The sequence below is a fragment of the Trichoderma reesei genome (assembly GCF_000167675.1).
Source record: "Trichoderma reesei QM6a unplaced genomic scaffold TRIREscaffold_25, whole genome shotgun sequence".
NCBI lineage: Eukaryota > Fungi > Ascomycota > Sordariomycetes > Hypocreales > Hypocreaceae > Trichoderma > Trichoderma reesei.
In genome coordinates this window covers 151,673-170,343 of record NW_006711172.1, presented here as the reverse complement: position 1 = coordinate 170,343, position 18,671 = coordinate 151,673, and the positions used below count along the sequence as shown (strand labels likewise).

General features: G+C 55.5%; 8 protein-coding genes across 8 annotated transcripts; 4 read left to right on the top strand and 4 right to left on the bottom strand.

Annotated features, from left to right (window-relative positions):
• Window positions 1–343: 343 nt before the first annotated feature.
• Window positions 344–1,360, bottom strand: TRIREDRAFT_5530 (uncharacterized protein; the record flags this gene model as incomplete). The annotated part of the gene is made up of 3 exons (XM_006968623.1): window positions 344–466; window positions 533–1,297; window positions 1,358–1,360. 3 exons carry the CDS (start codon window positions 1,358–1,360, stop codon window positions 344–346), a joined length of 891 nt encoding a protein of 296 aa, XP_006968685.1.
• Window positions 1,361–3,267: 1,907 nt separating this feature from the next.
• TRIREDRAFT_111216 (histone H3 methyltransferase) lies at window positions 3,268–4,565 on the top strand (the record flags this gene model as incomplete). Its single annotated transcript, XM_006968720.1, has 4 exons — window positions 3,268–3,312; window positions 3,453–3,643; window positions 3,803–3,999; window positions 4,090–4,565. The coding sequence occupies 4 exons, from the start codon at window positions 3,268–3,270 to the stop codon at window positions 4,563–4,565; spliced, it is 909 nt and encodes a 302-aa protein (XP_006968782.1).
• Window positions 4,566–5,243: 678 nt separating this feature from the next.
• On the top strand, window positions 5,244–6,485 carry TRIREDRAFT_123687 (uncharacterized protein; the record flags this gene model as incomplete). The annotated part of the gene is made up of 1 exon (XM_006968719.1): window positions 5,244–6,485. One exon carries the CDS (start codon window positions 5,244–5,246, stop codon window positions 6,483–6,485), a length of 1,242 nt encoding a protein of 413 aa, XP_006968781.1.
• Window positions 6,486–7,811: 1,326 nt separating this feature from the next.
• On the top strand, window positions 7,812–8,773 carry TRIREDRAFT_123686 (uncharacterized protein). The gene is made up of 2 exons (XM_006968718.1): window positions 7,812–8,138; window positions 8,288–8,773. Exons 1-2 carry the CDS (start codon window positions 8,038–8,040, stop codon window positions 8,553–8,555), a joined length of 369 nt encoding a protein of 122 aa, XP_006968780.1. The 5' UTR covers window positions 7,812–8,037; the 3' UTR covers window positions 8,556–8,773.
• Window positions 8,774–9,243: 470 nt separating this feature from the next.
• On the bottom strand, window positions 9,244–10,156 carry TRIREDRAFT_68497 (uncharacterized protein; the record flags this gene model as incomplete). Its single annotated transcript, XM_006968657.1, has 2 exons — window positions 9,244–9,904; window positions 10,062–10,156. 2 exons carry the CDS (start codon window positions 10,154–10,156, stop codon window positions 9,244–9,246), a joined length of 756 nt encoding a protein of 251 aa, XP_006968719.1.
• Window positions 10,157–10,662: 506 nt separating this feature from the next.
• TRIREDRAFT_68548 (uncharacterized protein) lies at window positions 10,663–11,652 on the bottom strand (the record flags this gene model as incomplete). The annotated part of the gene is made up of 2 exons (XM_006968656.1): window positions 10,663–11,473; window positions 11,546–11,652. 2 exons carry the CDS (start codon window positions 11,650–11,652, stop codon window positions 10,663–10,665), a joined length of 918 nt encoding a protein of 305 aa, XP_006968718.1.
• A 1,439-nt stretch (window positions 11,653–13,091) lies between these two features.
• Window positions 13,092–15,129, top strand: TRIREDRAFT_23200 (fructose bisphosphate aldolase; the record flags this gene model as incomplete). Its single annotated transcript, XM_006968626.1, has 5 exons — window positions 13,092–13,165; window positions 13,811–13,974; window positions 14,032–14,142; window positions 14,204–14,977; window positions 15,040–15,129. Exons 2-5 carry the CDS (start codon window positions 13,867–13,869, stop codon window positions 15,127–15,129), a joined length of 1,083 nt encoding a protein of 360 aa, XP_006968688.1. The 5' UTR covers window positions 13,092–13,165; window positions 13,811–13,866.
• Window positions 15,130–15,807: 678 nt separating this feature from the next.
• TRIREDRAFT_68492 (uncharacterized protein) lies at window positions 15,808–17,123 on the bottom strand (the record flags this gene model as incomplete). Its single annotated transcript, XM_006968655.1, has 2 exons — window positions 15,808–16,998; window positions 17,076–17,123. The coding sequence occupies 2 exons, from the start codon at window positions 17,121–17,123 to the stop codon at window positions 15,808–15,810; spliced, it is 1,239 nt and encodes a 412-aa protein (XP_006968717.1).
• Window positions 17,124–18,671: the final 1,548 nt, after the last annotated feature.

Here is an 18,671-nt window from a genome sequence, read left to right as displayed (position 1 = left end):
TTATTGTGTGTGTGTGTGTGATATGATGTGGGTATATATAAACGCTCTTGCGTAAAGAGATAACAGACATTAAAAGATAAGTAAAAAAGGGGGAGTGGAAACGTTGAGAAGGATTAAATTACCTCTCAAGATCGAAAGAAGAAATTGCGCCGTTGAAACTCCATTCTCTCGCGCCTTGAGCAAGGACACGGAAAGACAGAAGATGTGGGAGGGGGGGTATTATCCAGAGGTGAACAAGAATAGAGGAATATACGAGGTGACGACAAGCATCGAGAAGTAAGGGTTCAAAAGATTAAAATGGGTAGGAATGGGAAAGTGAAGGTGAAAGGAGTGTAGGCAGAGGTCATCGGTTAAACACCAGAGCATTGATGACGTGGCCGGCGTGCCAACCTTGGGCCTCGAGAGAATGGCTCTCCTTGAGCATCTTGCCCATGTAGGCCAGACGAATCTTCTTGTCGGCCGGAAGCTGTGGACTGCGTTAGCTGATCAGCGTGGAAAGATGGCCAAACAAGAAAAAACCAAGATGACTGACTGATGATGACTCTGTAATCTTCCTGATGACACTCCGTACATTGTCCTTCTTGGCCACGGAGACCTTGACGTCCACGCCTGTCTCGCTCAGGCGCGCGCACAGGGGCACCATCTCCACCTCGCCGAGCACGCCCTTTCCCTTCTCCTCGCGCCTCCTCTCCGAGTCTTCGTCGTCGTCGTCATCCTCGCCAGCAGTCTCTTCGCCGGCGGTGGTGTCGCCCTTGGCATCCGGGTCAATGTCTCCGTCGACGAGGTTCTCCGGGTCGGAGACGACCCATTCGGGCAGCGCATACAAGTTGCCCAGGGCATCGTAAGCACCTTGGGCAAGGTCGCCGGTCGGCAGCGAGATCTCGGCGGCCGTGAGGATGGACTGCGCCGTGGCCAGGGCGTCGTCGTGCGCGCCGTCTTCAGCGCCCGGGCCCGACTCCCACAGGACCTGCAGCGCGGCGTGCAGCGTCTGCCAGATCTCAGGCCGGCAGACGACCCTCGTGTCGAAGAACTCGGCGCGCTCCTTGTCGATGTCGCGGCGGGTCCACGTCTGCGCCGACGTCCACTGGTGGCGGCGCAGCGGCCGGTTGATGTGCTGGTCCAGAGGGCGCGGGTCGCGGCGGCGATGGCGATGGCCCAGCGTAGAAGCCGGCGGGCCGCTGGAGAGGATGCCCTCGGGCAGGCTCAGCGGCGGCGGGTTGCCGGCGCGCGAGGAGGCATCGGGGGCGCCTCCGGGATACGGCGAGTTGGGGCCCGCGGAACGGGAGAAGCAGCAGCCCTGCCGAGCGCATCGTCAGCATGTGCATTGCATAGGAGAGGTGAAGAAGAAGTAGCGCACCATGATGTCGCCGCCTTTGTCTAGGTATGCAAGCAATGGAGGGATCCGGTTCTTCGACTGTCAGATGTCGGGCCTCAGCTGGTGGGCAGAACGGCAGCGCTTCGCAACGAGACGGCGACCAAACGCCATGCCAGGTCTGGCTGCAGATGCCAGAACAGAACACGCGCGAGAGAACAAAGGAAGTTGTTGCGCTGGGAGAGAGAAGGCCTGGAAGAAGCTGGGGCGTTGAGAGGACGGTCAAGGTGGCGCTGCGGATCCGCGGTGCGTGCAGTCTCTCTCGAGCTCGCCGCCGTCTGTTGGCCGGTTTTCCTTTGCTTGCCGAGCTGCCGTCGAGAACAAGAGGCTCCAGGCTGAGTTGGGTGAAGGCAAATGAATGGCAAGGCGATTTGGGGTTGGTTTCGCAGGTCCGACAGACAGGCAGACAGACAGACAGACAGACAGACAGACAGACAGCTGGCTGGCCGGAAGCTGGCCGGGAAGCTGGTCGGGAAGCGGCGCCGCTGACTGGCGCGCGCCCCAGCGCAAACAGTGTGTGGCTGTGGAGGGAAGAGAGAGAAAACGAGGCTTATCTTGGTGCGGTTCTGGCTTGGATGTCGCGCCGAAGTGTGTTGAAAGGCGTATTATCTACTATGTCGAGGATGGGGAGGGCCGGGGTTCGGGGGAACTGAGGAGGAGGCCCAAGTCCGGTTGGTTGGTTGGCTGCGTATTGAGTGAGCTGAAGGAGATGGGGATCAAGCTCGGCAGATGGCGATGGTAGTATTGGATACTGACTGAGATGATGGATGAGCAGTGTCTTGTCTGCTGGAGTCAACTGTAGTCTGAAGACAACGACGAGACTGGATGCAAGAGAAAGAGGGGAGACTCTTGCACACGCATTGCAAGAGGAGGAGAGAGTGTCCGTCATTTGGCCATTTACACGTGCTCGTCAGCTGCAGCAAACGAGGGCCGACAGATGCATGCATGGAAGCAATGGAAGCGAACCGTTTGTCAGTCAGCCCGGTTATGTTGGAAAGCTTAAGGTGAGACCTCGCTAAGGTAGAGTTACAGCGGGGGCTGCAGGCAGAGCCCACTGAAGAGAGCCCGCTAAAAGCACTGAAGCTCCAGGGAACCCGTGGGGAGATGGCGCGTTTAATGGCGCTGCAGATTCAGTGGATTGGATCAATGGATTCCATGGTTGGTGGATGGATGATGCTTCTAGCCCGAGTGGCGGCGACGAGAAGCCTCTGGTGCTGTGTAAACTGCGTCCGTTTGTAATCATGCTTCGGGCTGTGCAGGAATGGAATTGTGTGCGGAATCTCTCCTGTCTGGATGCCCACGTTGAGCTGGTTGTAGTAGTATTATCTCGTGTTTAGAGAGTGCTGTTTGAGTGCTGCATCTACCTACATAAGACGGGGTACTCGTATTGCCTAAATCATGAAGTCTAGTAGTAGGTAGTTTACACATCCTCACCTCACAAAGCTTCCTGTTGATTTGATTAAGGCGTCTGCATGTGCACAGCTGGCTAGATCGATATTCAGCAATAGATTACACATTCATGTACAGATCAACTACAGACAAGCAAGAGAAGTGCACCACTTTAGTCTGGTTACAAGTTGCCACCGATGGTTACCTGGTATACTCACAGCTCCAGGGTAGGTGCCTGTATCAAGTTGCCCGAAAACACCGGCCATCTGCCAGGTTTTGCGCGTTGTGGCCATCTCATTCATATCTGCTTCATTCTCATAACGCGTCCTGGCTCAGTGCTGTTACTACCGTTCTGCCTCGTACTTTAATTTGATACAATTTCACCATTGAACAGCCATTTATCTTTACGACTGATTCAGGAGGTTATGGTTGATGACCGGATACTCCATCTCATAAGAACCCTCAACAGCACAGGCGCATCCGTCAAGTGAGCAACTCAGCCAGCCATGGAGGCCGTCACGAGACAGCACTTTTTCTTCCACGACCAGCCGGTACGTACGCCCATACAATTTACAACAACAGGGCCCCCTTTGAACACCTACACAAGAATCCCCCCTCCAAAAAAAAAAAAAAGACTGACATTCAAGGCCAGGAATACGCGGCCCAAAGGGAATCCTGCCACTTCTGCCAGCTCCGCGCCTTTCCCGCGCACAAGACCATCCCCGTCACCATCGTCAACGAGGTCGACCAGGCCGTCATCCCGCCCAACTTCCGCTTCGTCGACCGCATGGTCCTGCGCCGCGGCGTCGAGCCCGCTGAGGATAGCTTCCGCAGCGGCTGCTCGTGCGAGTCCGACGACGCGTGCCAGTACACGGGCTGCCTGTGCCTCGCCGACCTGGACGACCAGGACAGCGGCAGCGACGAGGACGACGACGAGGACGACGACGAGGGGAACGACGCCTTTCACATCGCCAACCAGCTCAATGGGGATGATTTCGAGGCCGCGGCCGCAAAGAAGAAGAAGATGAAGAAGAAGGACAGGACGAAGAGAAAGGCGTACGCGTATCACTCGCACGGGGCCAAGGCGGGCCTGCTGCGCTCCAAGATGCTCAACTCCAAGGAGCCGCTGTACGAATGCCATGCCGGCTGCTCGTGCTCCATGAGCTGCCCCAACCGGGTTGTCGAGCGAGGGCGAACCGTGCCGCTGCAGATATTCCGCACCCCCGATAGGGGCTGGGGTGAGTTCTCTTCTCTCTCTCTCTCTCTCTCTCTCTCAGGGGGAGCATTTGTGAAGCTGGGAGACATCAAGCCTAACGCCCTTGGGCCAGGAGTACACGCCCAGGCGGCCATCAAAAAGGGCCAGTTCGTCGACCGCTACTACGGCGAAATCATCACCTCGGCCGAGGCCGACCGCCGGCGCACCGCCGCCGCCTTCTCCCAGCGCAAGGACGTCTACCTCTTCGCCCTCGACAAGTTCACCGACCCGGACTCGCTGGACGCGCGCCTCCGGGGCCCGCCGCTCGAGGTCGACGGCGAGTTCCAGTCGGGCCCGACGCGCTTCATCAACCACTCGTGCGAGCCCAACCTGCGCATCTTTGCGCGCGTCGGCGACCACGCCGACAAGCACATTCACGACCTGGCGCTCTTTGCCATCAGGGACATTCCCAGGGGGGAGGAGCTGACGTTTGATTACGTCGACGGGGTGATGACGGGGGACTTGGCCGGGATGGAGGAGCAGGAGGCGCATGGCGAGATGGCCAAGTGTTTGTGCGGGAGCCGCAAGTGCAGGGGATATCTGTGGTGATGATTCTATTCTGACTTCTTTCTCGTTGTTTGGTTTTAGCTAATGGCCTAGTACAATGCGTTTTCCCCTTGTATTCCGCTTGTGGCGGGTTTCCGAGGTAGTGAATCATTCTCATCAATGCCGGTCAAGCTCTCTTATACAAACTGACAAAGAGAGCAACATATCCATACCCGTCTGAATGCCCACTCGACAATCTTTATCCCAAGTTCTGGATTTCGGGCCCCTACAGAAACTCTCCTTGTCACTGTGTTAATAAGGTTCGACGGGAGCTGGATTGTGGTCGTCTTTAGTCTGCGCCATCCGGCCTCACCTCAAACCGCATCATCCAACCCCCCCCTCTCTCCTCTCTTTTCTTACCCTGACGTGCAATTCACCTCGCTTGGGAAACTACAAACAGGCGGCATTACATCCCGTTACATCACATCGTCTTTGTTTGCAGCCAGTCCACAGCTTTCAGAGAAGCTTTACTGTCGCCACGAACTTGCACAAAAAGCGCACAGCTTCCGGATCCGGTCCCCGTCATGTCCACGCCCGCCCCCCCTCGACGTGGCGGCTCCTACAGATGTTATAAAGCAAGCTAGGTAGATGAAGCATCACGAACTCCCGGACAGGATATACACTTTTACGCCACGCTCCTACTGGTCTTGAAACCTACCTCGTCTCAAGCGCTCCTCCATCATGGTCAACTATCACAGCGACTGCACCTCCTCTTCCCCCCCGAGCCCCGTGCGCCTCACCCTCCGCCGCCGCGACCGCGACGAGCGCCGTCGCCAAGCAGAGCACTTCGCCCAGGGCCGGCCCCGGCCCTCGCACACCCTCTGCGGCAACGACAGCTGTCTGCTGCGCTGCTGCAACGTCTACGCCACGAGTCCGCGCTTCCTGCCCGTGTTCCTGCTGGGCGACAGCGAGCGCAGCGCAGACGGGGTTCCGGTAAGGGACATCTGGACGGACTTTGCCTATTTGGCGAGCACGCGGATGTGGCCCTTCCCGGAGAAGGGGAGGAAGAATGGTGATAAGAACAAGAAGAGGAAGCAGAGCGAGGCGCTGCTCAGGGCGCAGTCCATCGAGGCGTTTGCCGCGTCGCCGCCGGTGAGGGCGGCGTATCTCGACTTCAGGGGCCTCTGCGAAAAGAACAACCTGAGCTTCACGGCGGAGTCACGGCTCCGGGACATGCTCTCTGCCGCAATGCCATCCTTTTGCGACGTCCTCGCGTCACTAGACGCAGCAACAGCAGCAGCAGCAGCAGCAGCAAAATCCGACGACATGCCAGCGTACACTGAGCAGCTCGTCCACTGCACGCTGCAAGGCTGCCCGCCGCAACAGCAGCAGCAGCAGCAGCCCAACCATCAGATGCTGCTGCTGCAGCACCCGGGGGACAAGCAGCCATTCCCGTGGACGCACGAGGCCTGCATCATGCGCTTCCTGCTGACGACCGAGCTGTGGCGACGACACGACGGGCGACACATGCGCCGGCGCGGATGGGCGTGGGGAGGGCGCTGGAGAGTGGCGGAGATGCTGTCGGGGGTGCTGCTGCAGTATTGGCTGATGGATCGGGAGAGGTGCTTTGAGCGGGTGTCGTGTCGCGGAGGGGAGCAGTGTGATGAAGTTTGGCAGGATTGGGTGGACAAGTATCCGCTGCTGGGGGAGGACGATGATGATGGTGATGATGATGATGATGGTGGTGAGGAGGATGAGCAGGAGGAACAAGAGGAGGAGGAGGAGAAGGAAGAAGAGGAAGAGGAGAGTAATAGTAGGGCAGTCAAGAGCCCTGAGCTGGTGCCCAAGCCGCTCGGGCTCATCAAGGGGCTGGATCTGGACAAGGACGTGGGATACGTTGGCGGCGTTGGGACGGCGCATAGGGGGCCGTTATGGATCGAGGGGCGGCAGAGGCATGGCGTCGAGGGGCTGCCGCAGCATTGACCCCTGAAAGAGAGAGAGAGAAGTACTATGAGAGTCATTCACATTGTGAGTTCCTTTTCCTTTTCCTGGTGAGTGATGCTGTCATGAACGAAGCTGTCTTCGGCTATGAGGAAGTTTTGTTGATGGGACGCCCGGTTGCGGCAAAGTTCGGGAGTCGGCAATTGACGGCCCTGGCTCGAAATTAACATTATCAAGGTAATAATCCACATCACAAGCAAACAAGATGGAAAAAAAGCAAAAGAAAACAATAGAAACTATTACAAAAGGAAAAAAAAAAAAAAGAAAGAGAAGTTTGCAAATCCGATTACACAGCTTAGACACTGCTAGAATTCATCACACACACACAAGAGGAGGGGAGAAAAGGGGGTATGTCAAGTGTGTGTGTGTGTGAGTGAGTGTGTGTAATAGTCACACGATTGTTGTCGCATCGCCAGCCGAAATCAGGCCAGCCATGAAACCACATCACATCAGAGTGAGAACCAAAAAGGATCAGAGCCCTCTTCCGACAACGAGGCAAACAAGCAAAACAAGGGACAACTGCCGATAATCTGTATGCAAGTATGATGCAGAAAAGACAAGAAAATTGTGACAAGTCGTGCATGCTGCATGATGCACGCACATGCGGGCATCGACTCAGACAGACCATAACTTCTTGCTTGCGAGTGTGCCTCCTATCGACTAAGACGCAAACACAGCTTCCCTCCTCCCTCTCCCTTTCCCCCGTATTTAACACTTTGTATGTACTCTCCAAATGAAACCACCAACCAACCACCAGACACAAGCCAAGTTCCACCAAGGCACAGAACACATGAATAACCTCGGAAGAGACACCAAGAAGCTAGTAGTACTAATACTAACAAAACAAAGGGCCCCAGGCATCCCCACGCAAGTCCCAACCCTCCCCGCGTTGTCCCGTCGAATCGGACGCCGCGGCTAATCCACACGATCCCTGTCCCCTTGTGGATGTGTGACGCCGTTGTGGACTAAGACACCTCTCGACTCATATTAACGGCATATGAAGAGAGAGGGCGAGTGGTTCGACAGGTGGCTCTACTATGTATTAGGCCTGAAGGTCTGTGTGTTATACCTACAGTAGTAGGAGGGCGGATGGCACATCCGGGGGGTCCTCACTCACATGATTCCCCCCATTGTCTCTCTCTTCTGCTTCTCTTTCTGTGGATATTATTGCATGGGCAAATGACTTTGAGCTGAGCCACCATTACCACCACCTTTGCCCTTCCCTTCCCTGTCCTCCTTTCGAGACAAGTTTATATAGCCGGTGGCGCACCCAGCCCCAGCTCGCAGCTCTCAAACCATATATACTAGAGCCCTTTCATTACCTGAAGCTTTCCAATCTACTTCACACTATCCAACACCCTCGCCTCATCGTGAGCAAAAAGCTACCTGCCGACAACAACCGCCACCACCACCACCACCAGCTACAGAAATCCAGCACTCAATCTTTCTCTTCACGCGGTCGCTTCGCCATACTATCTCAATACACGGAACCGCATTCACCCTCCAGCAACCACATTACTATCAGTTCACAAAAATGAATCCCGTAACCAGAAGCTTCTCAACCGCCGCAAGAGTGCACCCCTCCATTTTGCCACACCTCCACGCCTCGCCGCGCCGAGCGCCCATCCGACGCTGGTAAGTAACCTCTATACAATCCTCTTCCCCCCCTTCGTAAACAAATCCAAACCCCCTCACTCGGACCAACTTTACAACATATAAACACATACACATATATAAGGGAAAAAAAAATCAACCTTACTAACACGTCTCTTCGTGAAACAAAGGTTCAAAACAGCAGTCGTCATCTCCGCCGTCGTCTACGCATCAAAAACCTACCTCGACTTCACCCGCTACTCCTCCTCCTCCTCCTCCTCTTCACATCCCTCCTCCTCCCAGCAGCAGCACAGCCACACAGCAAAGGACATCCGCGCCGCTCTGCAGGAACAAGACAACGAGTCCCTGCGCAGACAGCGCATGATGGAGGACCTCTACGGCGGCAGAGAAAGCCTGGAGGATCTCGAAAGGGGCGTTGCCGAGTATGCGAGGCGGTAAATGCCCTCGACATCGAAACATGGAAAAACAAAAGATGAGAGCGAATCAAAATGGTCGAGATGAAGAGAGAAGGGAGGGGACTGCTTGCTTGCATTGGGAGTTTTGATGATAGGACGATGCCTCTTGAGCGAAGCATATCGGGCATGGGAGTTATTATACCTGGCGACTGGGCATGGCTAGGTGATTCATCCACCTAGATGGTTTTCTATGTTGGACGGGGATGAGAGGGATCATGGGACGGAGTTGTTCTGAATGTCTTTTTAATCCATTTCTACCTGTACATACCTACTGAAAGCAGCAATGCGATGGCTGCTCATGATTCAATCTCCTCGATTCTCAAATCCACTGCCTTTTCCGTCTACTCAACTCGCGGTTCTAGCACTCTGTAAACACCTTGACGCAAGGGAAACAGTAGCCGAGCAAGGGCGACCGTTGCTAATACTAGCGATATGTTGCATCGTTACCTTGCTTGATAGCTACGGATTGCTCGTCTTGCTGTTCCTCTCATGCAAGCCTCAGGCCAAAATTGGTGTAGCAACTCTCATCCCTTGGACCTCGCTCCGGTTTCCACCCACCAGTCCAAAATCTCGGAAACCCGCAGTACACACGCTCTCTTCCATTTCAGCGCAGGCTCTGACTCTCCCGGCTCATCTTCATCACCATCTTTTCATCCACCACTTCCCCACCGCTAAGGACCGCCCAGCTCCTTGCGCTTCACCTTGTGCCTCGCTGCCAGCGCCTCCGCCAGCTTCCTCGCAAACCCCTTGGACACCTGCGCCACAAACATGGGCCGGTTCATCACCTCCTCCATGTACTCGTCCCACGCATCATAAGAGACGCCCTCGACAAAGTACTCTATTATGCGCTCCGACAGCTCCCTCTGCACCGCGTGCCCCTGCTCCAGCGCCTCGTACCCGTCGGCGAAATCCCTCATCAGCGCCTTCTGCTGGTCCTTATCCGCAGCCGAGCGGAACAGCGCGCGGTGGCCGTCCCCGATGCTCGTCCGGATGCACTTGAGCATGAAGTCGCCCATCTGTGCGCTCATGAACCGGTCGCAGAGCTTGTACACCTCGATGAAGTCGCGGAGAGGCGTGCGCACCGCCTTGGCCTCTGGATTCTCGGACGGAGCCGGCGGCGTGTGCGGCAAGATGGACGAGTAGCTGTACGCCACGCCTAGGTAAAAGGCCATGTATCGTGGCTCAATGTCGTCGAATTGCACCACGCCATCCGCCTCGGCAAAAGGTTTGTTTATGCACGTGTCAAAATACTCGGAATGCTGCTTGATGACACTCATGTGGACTTTGAAGGTTTCATTCTTGCAGATGATTTTGGCCGATGGCTCGTCGGATCTGCCTCGTCCGTTAGTTTACAGCTGCTCAAGCGGTTGGCAAGGCATCAAGAGCTTAGCAGCAGCCCGTAGCGAAACTCGGAGTCGTTGCGAAATTCAGGCAGAGGATGGGAAAACAACACGCCAACTCGATGCAAACAGGACCTGAAGATACATACGCAAGGAGCCAAGCGGTGCGATAGTCTGCCAGAAGCACCGAAGCGCCTCTATCATCCGAGTGCGCAGTTTTTGTCCTCTTTCTCGTCGGCGCCATGGCAAGCAGCAACGGCAGAGATGCTGGGTACGGACGGTACAAAACTACCGGCGAGACGTTGAAATCTGTTATGGGGCTGGAGAGAACAGAGCCCTTTGGTAGTAGAGAGGTGCGCTGCCTCTTGAGAGCGAGGTTGAGCCTCGGTGGAATCGAGGGCTGAGGTGCGTGCGTGCCTGAGATGGATTCTTATCTGCCTGCAGATCGCTAATCCGGGGTCGGACTGCCTCGGCCTCGATGCAGCTGCCGCTACCTGCTCCGTTACGAGGGTAAGGTGAATGGTTGATTATGGGTCCTCGAGGGCGAGTCGTGGGTGAATATCGCCTGGCCGGAGCGTTCAAGCGAGCGCTGTCGGGGGGGCCAGCTGGCAGACAGACGCCAGGTGTCAGAGGAGCCTACCAGCTACTCGCATCTCCAGCACGGCACCATGGGAGCGTAGCAGCCAGATAAGATTGCAGAGCATCATAAGCACCCCCATCTCCCATGTGTCTTGAAGCTGTGCACTGCCTTCATCGCGCCCTGACCTTGCGTATCACCACCCTGCTCCCCTCCAGGTCCCAGCCAACACCATCACTCTTCGTCAGGTCCGACCACTTGGAACCCGTCGTCTTTTCCAAAAAGTCGAGATCCACCGACAGATATGTTCTCCCAAAACACTTGAGCGCGTGCATCCTCACATCGCCTTCGGCCCACTCCATGAGCTTTGCCCGATGCCCGTCGACACTCCTCTTCACTTTCTGGAACAAGACGTAGTTATCGTGTGCCAGTGCTGATAGTGCGGCGTTGACTTTTGTATCTGTGAGGGCATATCGCCGCCGCAGTGCATATGCTTCAGCCAGCTGTCCTCGCCGGCACGCCGTATCCAGCACGAGGTAGGCCACCACCTCTTGGAGCTCGACGGACGTGAGCGGCTGCTGCGGGTGAATTGAGCGCAGCAGATGAAGTATGGCTGGGTGGTATGACTCAGGATGCTTGACAAGTATGGACAGCCGGATACAGAAAAGATAGGCCTGGACGGCAAAGTCGTCGGCCCGCTTAGAGGCGACGATGCCCTCCCTGAGCTTTCTGAGAGCAGCCATGACATCGGACAGAGCCTTGGTATTGGCAGAACTCTGCAATGCTTCATCAGTGACTGCGGGCAGAAGAGCGCGAGGGCTGGAGAGGGCCGGGGCCGGGGCCGGGGCTGGATCAGAAGGTGAGATTACCAACGACGAGAACCTCCGAAGCAGTTCATCCCGCTGGCCGGCATCAGAGCAAAACGTCATGTACCGCTCCACTATCTTGGTATAGTAGTTCTCTTGCGTCTTCAAGTCCAGCAATCTAACGGGCAGCGGTCAATGGAGGTCCTGGGTAGCACAGACGGGCAACGTGTGAGGGCGTCTGCCGGCTTACCTGGTGTCGCCTTTGGACGGAAGGCCGATACTTTCGAGGGGGTCTTGCTCAACCGGCTTGAGGCGACCCCACGGGCCTGAAGGATGTCGTCCGCCCTTGGCTGGCATTATGGCCTGATCATGCTTTGCTGAACGAGGGCGGAGAGACGGAAGAGGTATGGAGGAGAAAAGTCAAGTAAACAACATCAAGCATCAGACAGGTGAAGTTCCCCGCCAGAGAGCCCCAGACAAAGGCTTATCTAAGCGGCAGGTTGTTGGCCAAGTACGGTAGGTACGACCTCGAAACCTCGACGCAGCAGCCACATTCACCAGGAACAGAAAGACATGTGACGGGAAAAGGGACGGATATAAAGAGAGAGGTAATTTGATGTTGGAGCAGACTGAACCTCTGGCTGAAAATCTCTCAGAATCAAGGTCTGCTCTCTTAAAAGTAGACATTAATATTCCAGTAGACCGACGGCTAACTACCTACCTAGGTAGGTAGGTAGGTACTGATGGTGCCTCCCTCTTACCATCATGATCTGCCTCACATAACCTGCCATGGGATTTTGGTTCCAGTACCTATACTACCACTTATCCAGATGTTCTCACTATCATTCAGTTTCAGGTGAAGGAGCGATTGTTGCCCGTACTGAAGCCACAGGTCGAAAGGACATTGTCGTATTGTTGGGATGACCCGAACTGCCAAGACGGTGCGGGAAGCATCGGCAAAGACTTCCAGCCGGCTGTGCTTGTTCTCTTCTTCTTCTCTCTACCAGTCAGTACCTGTACCTACTGACGGTTGAAGCAGATTTTGGCACAAGTCAAAGCCAATTCCTCGGCTACCTACTCTGCATCAACATGGCGGTGTGTCTAACCCGAACTGCATCATAGCCGTGTCCATGCAGTCGTTTCCATGGCACAATTGGCTCCAGGTTCCGAATGGCTTCGCTCGGCGCCGGCTCCAAGGTCCCTGCATTGGGAGAACTCGGGACGAGCCCCATGTTCTAGATCATTGCCTCCACTGCTTCTGGATGCTCATGGCTATATCCACTATGATGTTAGCATTTGTGGAAGCATCCATCACATCGCCATGGCATAATACATTGATTAGTAGGTAAGAAGAGAAGGTGAGCGAGCAGTTGGCGGTGGTTGACCTGTCATAGCCTGTCAAACCTGCTTGCTCGCCAGGCAACACAAGGCAAAAACAGTCATATGTATGGGCCCCGGCTTGTGAGTAGGTTGTCAGTTCTGTCTTTTTCCACAATTGACATCATGGCCATGTCAAGGTACGAGTCGCCGGCAGCAAATCACCGCACATCATTAGCAATTCCGGCATCCCGCATGTTTCCGAGGCCCCAAGCTCCAGCGGCCGGCCAGCAGGAGCAGCGCTGAGGTCACACGGCCTGGGACGCTGGAGCTGCTTCTGACGGGGGGTGCCCCGCTCTTCTCTTGGCTTCCACATCGTGCTGCATCTAGATTAATACAAGGACAGGACCTCTGCCGGCCCCGTTGATTCTTTCTTTCTTTCTTTCTTCCTTCATCTTCATTCCTCAACTCTCGTCTGCGTCTCTCCCAACGACTTGTCAATTGCCTAAGGTACCTTATACCAGCCATCCAGCAATTCAGCCAATCTACTACTGTAAGTCTCAGCCATGCTCCCTCTAGCTTTTCATCCTTCTGCCCCTCCGCCATCCCACGTTGCCCCTCCATCCACGCAGCTCTGCCCCACCATGATGTCTTCCAGCAGCAGCGACAGAACGGCCAGCATTCGAGCGACGAGCAGTCAGTCAAGGCTGGGAGAGTCAAGAGCACCAGAGGGGAGAGGCATTACCAATCGATCGAATCGACCGAGTTGATACGATGCGAAACATGACGATGCCGGAGGAGAGTTGGTGTGGAATTGGGTCGAGAGGCCATGACGACAGAGGCGGGACGAGGCAAATGGCAGCTCGCTCGACTCAGGTCTGCCTCAGCCAGCGGCATGCCATCTCCACTCCCACCGCGCTGAGGGACGCGGCACTCGATGCAAATCTCTCAAGGCCTGCCCTGTTCCGTTGAACGGAGCTGCCCCTCCTTGGTCCCTGCCATTTCCCATCTCCCTTTATCGATAACTCGAAGCTCAGCCTCGAGATTGAAAAAACCCCGCGCTCTTACGAGTAGCCATTACCATCCAGCAACTAGCTTTTTTTCTTCCCTTCCATCACCGCTTCCTACGCTTCTCAGACACACTATTTAGGGACCCCTCAGCTTGCTGACCTGGACTCTTCCATCCACCTGCCTGCAGAACCGAAACCTACGAATTCACTTCAGACAATCAATTCCACACACAACCTCGCAAAAATGGGTGTCACTGATGTTTTGAGCCGCAAGACTGGTGTCATCGTCGGCGATGACGTCCTGAGACTCTTCCAGTACGCTCGCGAGCACCAGTTTGCCATTCCCGCCATCGTACGTATCGACCATGAGCTCCCCAGATTGCTTCGCAGCTAACAGGAGCTCCTCTAGAACGTCACCTCTTCTTCCACCGTCGTTGCCTCTCTCGAGGCTGCTCGCGATGCCAAGTCCCCCATCATCCTGCAGATGTCCCAGGGCGGTGCTGCTTACTTCGCCGGAAAGGTAAAAGAAAACGCCTCATCTTGAGAGTCGACTTCGAGCCCATGTGCTAACTCGAAAACAGGGCGTCGACAACACTGACCAGGCTGCTTCCATCGCCGGTGCCATTGCCGGTGCCAACTACATCCGATCCATCGCCCCCGCCTACGGCATCCCCGTTGTCCTGCACACTGACCACTGCGCCAAGAAGCTGCTGCCCTGGCTCGATGGCATGCTCACTGCCGACGAGGCCTACTTCAAGGCCACCGGCGAGCCCCTCTTCTCCTCCCACATGATCGACCTGTCTGAGGAGCCCGTCGACTGGAACATTGAGACCACCGCCAAGTACCTGAAGCGCGCTGCCCCCATGAAGCAGTGGCTCGAGATGGAGATTGGCATTACCGGAGGCGAGGAGGACGGTGTCAACAACGAGGATGTCGACAACAACTCCCTCTACACTCAGCCCGAGGACATCCTCAACATCTACAACACCCTCTCCCCCATCTCCCCCTACTTCTCCATCGCCGCTGGCTTCGGCAACGTCCACGGCGTCTACAAGCCCGGCAACGTCAAGCTGCACCCCGAGCTGCTCGGCAAGCACCAGGCCCACGTCAAGGCCGCCATCAACGCCAAGGAGGACAAGCCCGTCTTCTTCGTCTTCCACGGCGGCTCCGGCTCCTCCAAGCAGGAGTACCTCGACGCCATCAGCCACGGTGTCGTCAAGGTCAACATGGACACCGACATGCAGTTCGCCTACCTGTGCGGTATCCGTGACTACGTCCTCAACAAGAAGGACTACCTCATGACCACCGTTGGCAACCCCGACGGCGAGGACAAGCCCAACAAGAAGTACTTTGACGTAAGTTTGGCAATGCACCACCAGGTAATTTTTGTAAACGCTAGTGACTAACTGCCATATAGCCCCGTGTCTGGGTCCGCGAGGGTGAGAAGACCATGTCCAAGCGTGTCGCCGAGGCTCTCAAGGACTTCAACACCGCCAACCAGCTGTAAGCGCCATTTACTCTGCTGTGCCGTGGGAGGTTCGCTTTCGAGGTTCATCTGAGGATGCTGCATCTTTTTTTGCGCTGAACATCTTTTTCAACTACTCATCTTGTAGTATCCTATGAGAAAGAAAAAAATCCCCTCTGGAATACTTGACGTACATAGGTATTGGTATATCAGAAAGGGGACGATCGCGGATTGGCTTTTGCCGACTGGAACGAATGAAGAAAAAAAAAAAAAAAACCCCAAATAGTGGTTACAATTGAAACATAGTAGTAGTGGCACTATTCATAGGATCAAAATGAAAAAGAGTAAATAAGAGCACTCTTCCGTCTCTACATTAAGGATAATTACACTCTTGTAAACCGTCAGCGTACTCGAATACCCGTAGGCAGAGTTGATCCATCATTCTCTTCGCCTGATACCATCTTTCCAAGTTCCAATATCCATACCTACCGACCTTCCTCCATCGTGTGTTAGGTACGGAAGCACATCCGATGCTGGCCCCTGTATTCGCCGAGACTGCTCAGTTACTGAACAGAACAGTTCAATTGCACTATCCTTATAAACCATCTGTTGTCCGTTTCCTTCTTTTCCTTTCTTTCTTCCTGCGTGTATATCAATCGAAAACATTTGCGCCGTCTATCGTCGCCCAGATCGTAGGTTATAAAGCACACACGTGTCATCTTACTGGCCCAGCATCTCCTTTTCGATCCGCGCAATCTGCTCCTCGGTGAGCTTCTCGGCGTCGGCCTTGGCGGCCTTCTCGGCGTCGAAGCGCCACAGGCCGCCCGTCTTGTCCCTGTCGCCGTCGAGCGGGACGCCTGCGGCCTTGCCGAGCAGGGCGAGCGTCTCGTCCTCGGCGACGGCGTTGAAGTAGCGGCGCTCCCAGGGCTGGCCCTCGGCGGACTCCTTGGTGCGCAGGTTGCGCTGGGCCTGCTCGATCTTTGTCTTTTCGGCGGAGACGGAGTCCATGTCGCCGCGCTGGATGGCGTCGGCGACCTTGCTCCAGGCGCGGCGGGACTCGAGCGGGTGCTGCTTGTCGAGGGGCGCGACGGCGAGCTCCGTCTGCTTGGTGGCCGCGGCGTCGTACGTGGCGACGAGGGTGGCCTTTGAGTTCTTCTTGGCGGGGCCCTGGTAGATTTCAAACTCCTTGGTCCACTGGCCGGTGACGTTGTACAGGACTTCCTTTTCGTTGTCGGTCGGGTAGAGGGTGGCGACGACGGTGTTCTTCTTGCCCGAGAGCCAGCCCTTGCCGCTGTAGTCGATCTTGGCGGTGTAGCCGCTGGAGCTGGTGATGAGGCTGGAGCCGTCGAGCTCGACAAAGGGCGCGCCGAAGATGAGGCCTTCGATGTGCAGCGAGGGCAGGGTGATGAGGTAGCGCTCCAGCTGCTTGTCGTCGTCGCCGTTGCCCTTGACGGGGACGGTGAGGACGGCGTGGCCAATCTGCTTGACAATAATTGTGCTCTTGAACGTGGCCTTTTGGGCGTTGTAGCCCTCGAGCTGGATGCCCGTCTTGTCGTTGCGCACGCAGTAGGCCGTCGCGGGCGGGTGGTGGCTGACCTGCTCCGAGACGAGCGTCGTGGTGCCGGCCTCGTCCGTCCAGGTGCCGAGGAAGAGCTCGCCGAGGAAAGGGTTGAGGGGCTTCTTCTCGTTGCCAAACTGCTCGCTGCGCGAGGCGTACTGGTGCTTGAGCGTGGAGAGGAACCACTTGAGGACGAGCATGGCGCGTCGCGCAGGGTCGGGCTCAGCGGCGGCCGCCGTGAGCAGCGGTGGGTGCGTGGCCCAGTAGGACGAGAACTCGGTCAGGGACTGGGACGAGAGGATGAAGGGGGGCGCCGTCAGGGAGGAGAGGTCGCCGTTGAAGGAGGCGATTGACTTTGACACAGGGGTTTTGTTAGTACGGGGGAGAGGAAGAAGAACAAGACTTGCGAGGACTTGGGGGGACGACAAACCTTGAGGAAGGCAGACCAAGTGCCGCTGCTTGCCTGTGCGTCCGCCATCTTTGCTGTCGGTGTTTTGTTGAGGTTTCGTTAGGTCGCGCGTTGCGGGAGGGAGATTGTGTCGGAGAGGAGAGAGGTTTGCGAAGAGGACACGCGCTCGCTTGTATCGGTTATAGGAGGCCCGAGAGCGGGAGAGCTAGTTAGAGCGCCGAGCGGAGTCGATGATGCGACTGAAAAGGATAAAAAGCAGTTGGTGATGATGGTAGCAGTATGTCGATATGATGAAACCGAATGAGGGTTGATTATAAGGTTACAAGGGAAGATTCCGAGGGGGGGCAACCCGACAGAAGAAGAAAGATGCAGAAGAGAAAGAAGACGATAGTCCAAAAGATAAAGGGAGGGAAGAGGATTGCGGATTCTTGTGTCTTGGAAAAAAATAGAGAGGTTCTTAGATGAGATGAGACTTGGTGGTTCTGTTATTAAAGGAGGCAAGCCCACTATCCGGGTGCTGGATGTGTGTGTGCGTGCAGATCCTGGTTCGGGACTAGTTTCTTCCTTGCCAGGCAGCGCGCCAGGAATCCCTTCCAGATTGCCTTGGTTTGATGCTTGCTTTGTGCTTCAAAGGCGTTAGTATTACGTTGCAAGCCACGATTTTGAGATGAACTAAAGGACAGAATGAGTCTATATGCATAAGGTATTAAGAATAGAGTGTCTAGTCTATTGAGACCGCCCATTTACAGGCGTTTAATCAATGCAGGACACAGTACTTCGGTAGGAACCAACAGGTCTGGTTCGTAGGTAGAAAACAGATACCAGTAATACCAAGGCAGCCTCAGCTTCCAGCACGTCACTCACTTTTGGCCACGCGACAAGCCTCCATCGTCATCAGGGGAGATCGATGTTACCCGGTCTGGGTTGCGCGCCGTCCGTGTGGGGTGCGTTAACCTGGGCTTTTAGTGCCTTGCTGCCGCTGCGATTGGGCGGCGCTCAGGGCATCATCTTGTTAGGGGGGGGGGGATCGGGCGGGATGAATACGAGTACGAGCCGGAATTGCAAGCTGCAGCGGGAGGCAGGCGGATTTCCATGTGGGTGAGATTGGTGTGGTCATTGTTTTCTTTGTCTTTGTCTTGGGATAGTATGCATATCTTTTTGAAGAGACCCTGAGACGCATAAGATGATGCTTATCATTAATAGGGTCTATCTCTTGGCTCAACAGCTGCTGCTGCTGCTGGTGCCTGGCAGTTCATGGCTGTCAAGAACAGATGGCCAACATGTGCGGAACAAGGCATCAGTGTGTGTCCACGTCGTCTTTTCACATGGAAGACGAGGCTACTACTAGTAGCAAGCATGAGCTCGTCATGATTTCCACAAGAGGCCATGTTCCATCGATTACCGTATGCAGTGTCCCAATCTCGGCTCGGATTTACGCGTACCTCAGCACCGCTTTGCAGGGCTGCATGCCTTCTTCAGCTGTAGCCGTACCCTTACAGCTCTTTCACTTGAGCACAAACTCGTAGGTGCCCTGCAGCTTGTCAAGGATGCATTTCGAAAACCTCTAGAAAAACAATGCCAATATTACCTCGCCTTCTAGAGCGATTACATGAAAGC

Coding starts and splice junctions, on each gene's coding strand:
- TRIREDRAFT_123686 (XM_006968718.1), top strand. CDS start 8,038: ATGAATCCCGTAACCAGAAGCTTCTCAACCGCCGCAAGAGTGCACCCC. Junction 8,139..8,287: donor CGAGCGCCCATCCGACGCTG/GTAAGTAACCTC, acceptor CGTGAAACAAAG/GTTCAAAACAGCAGTCGTCA.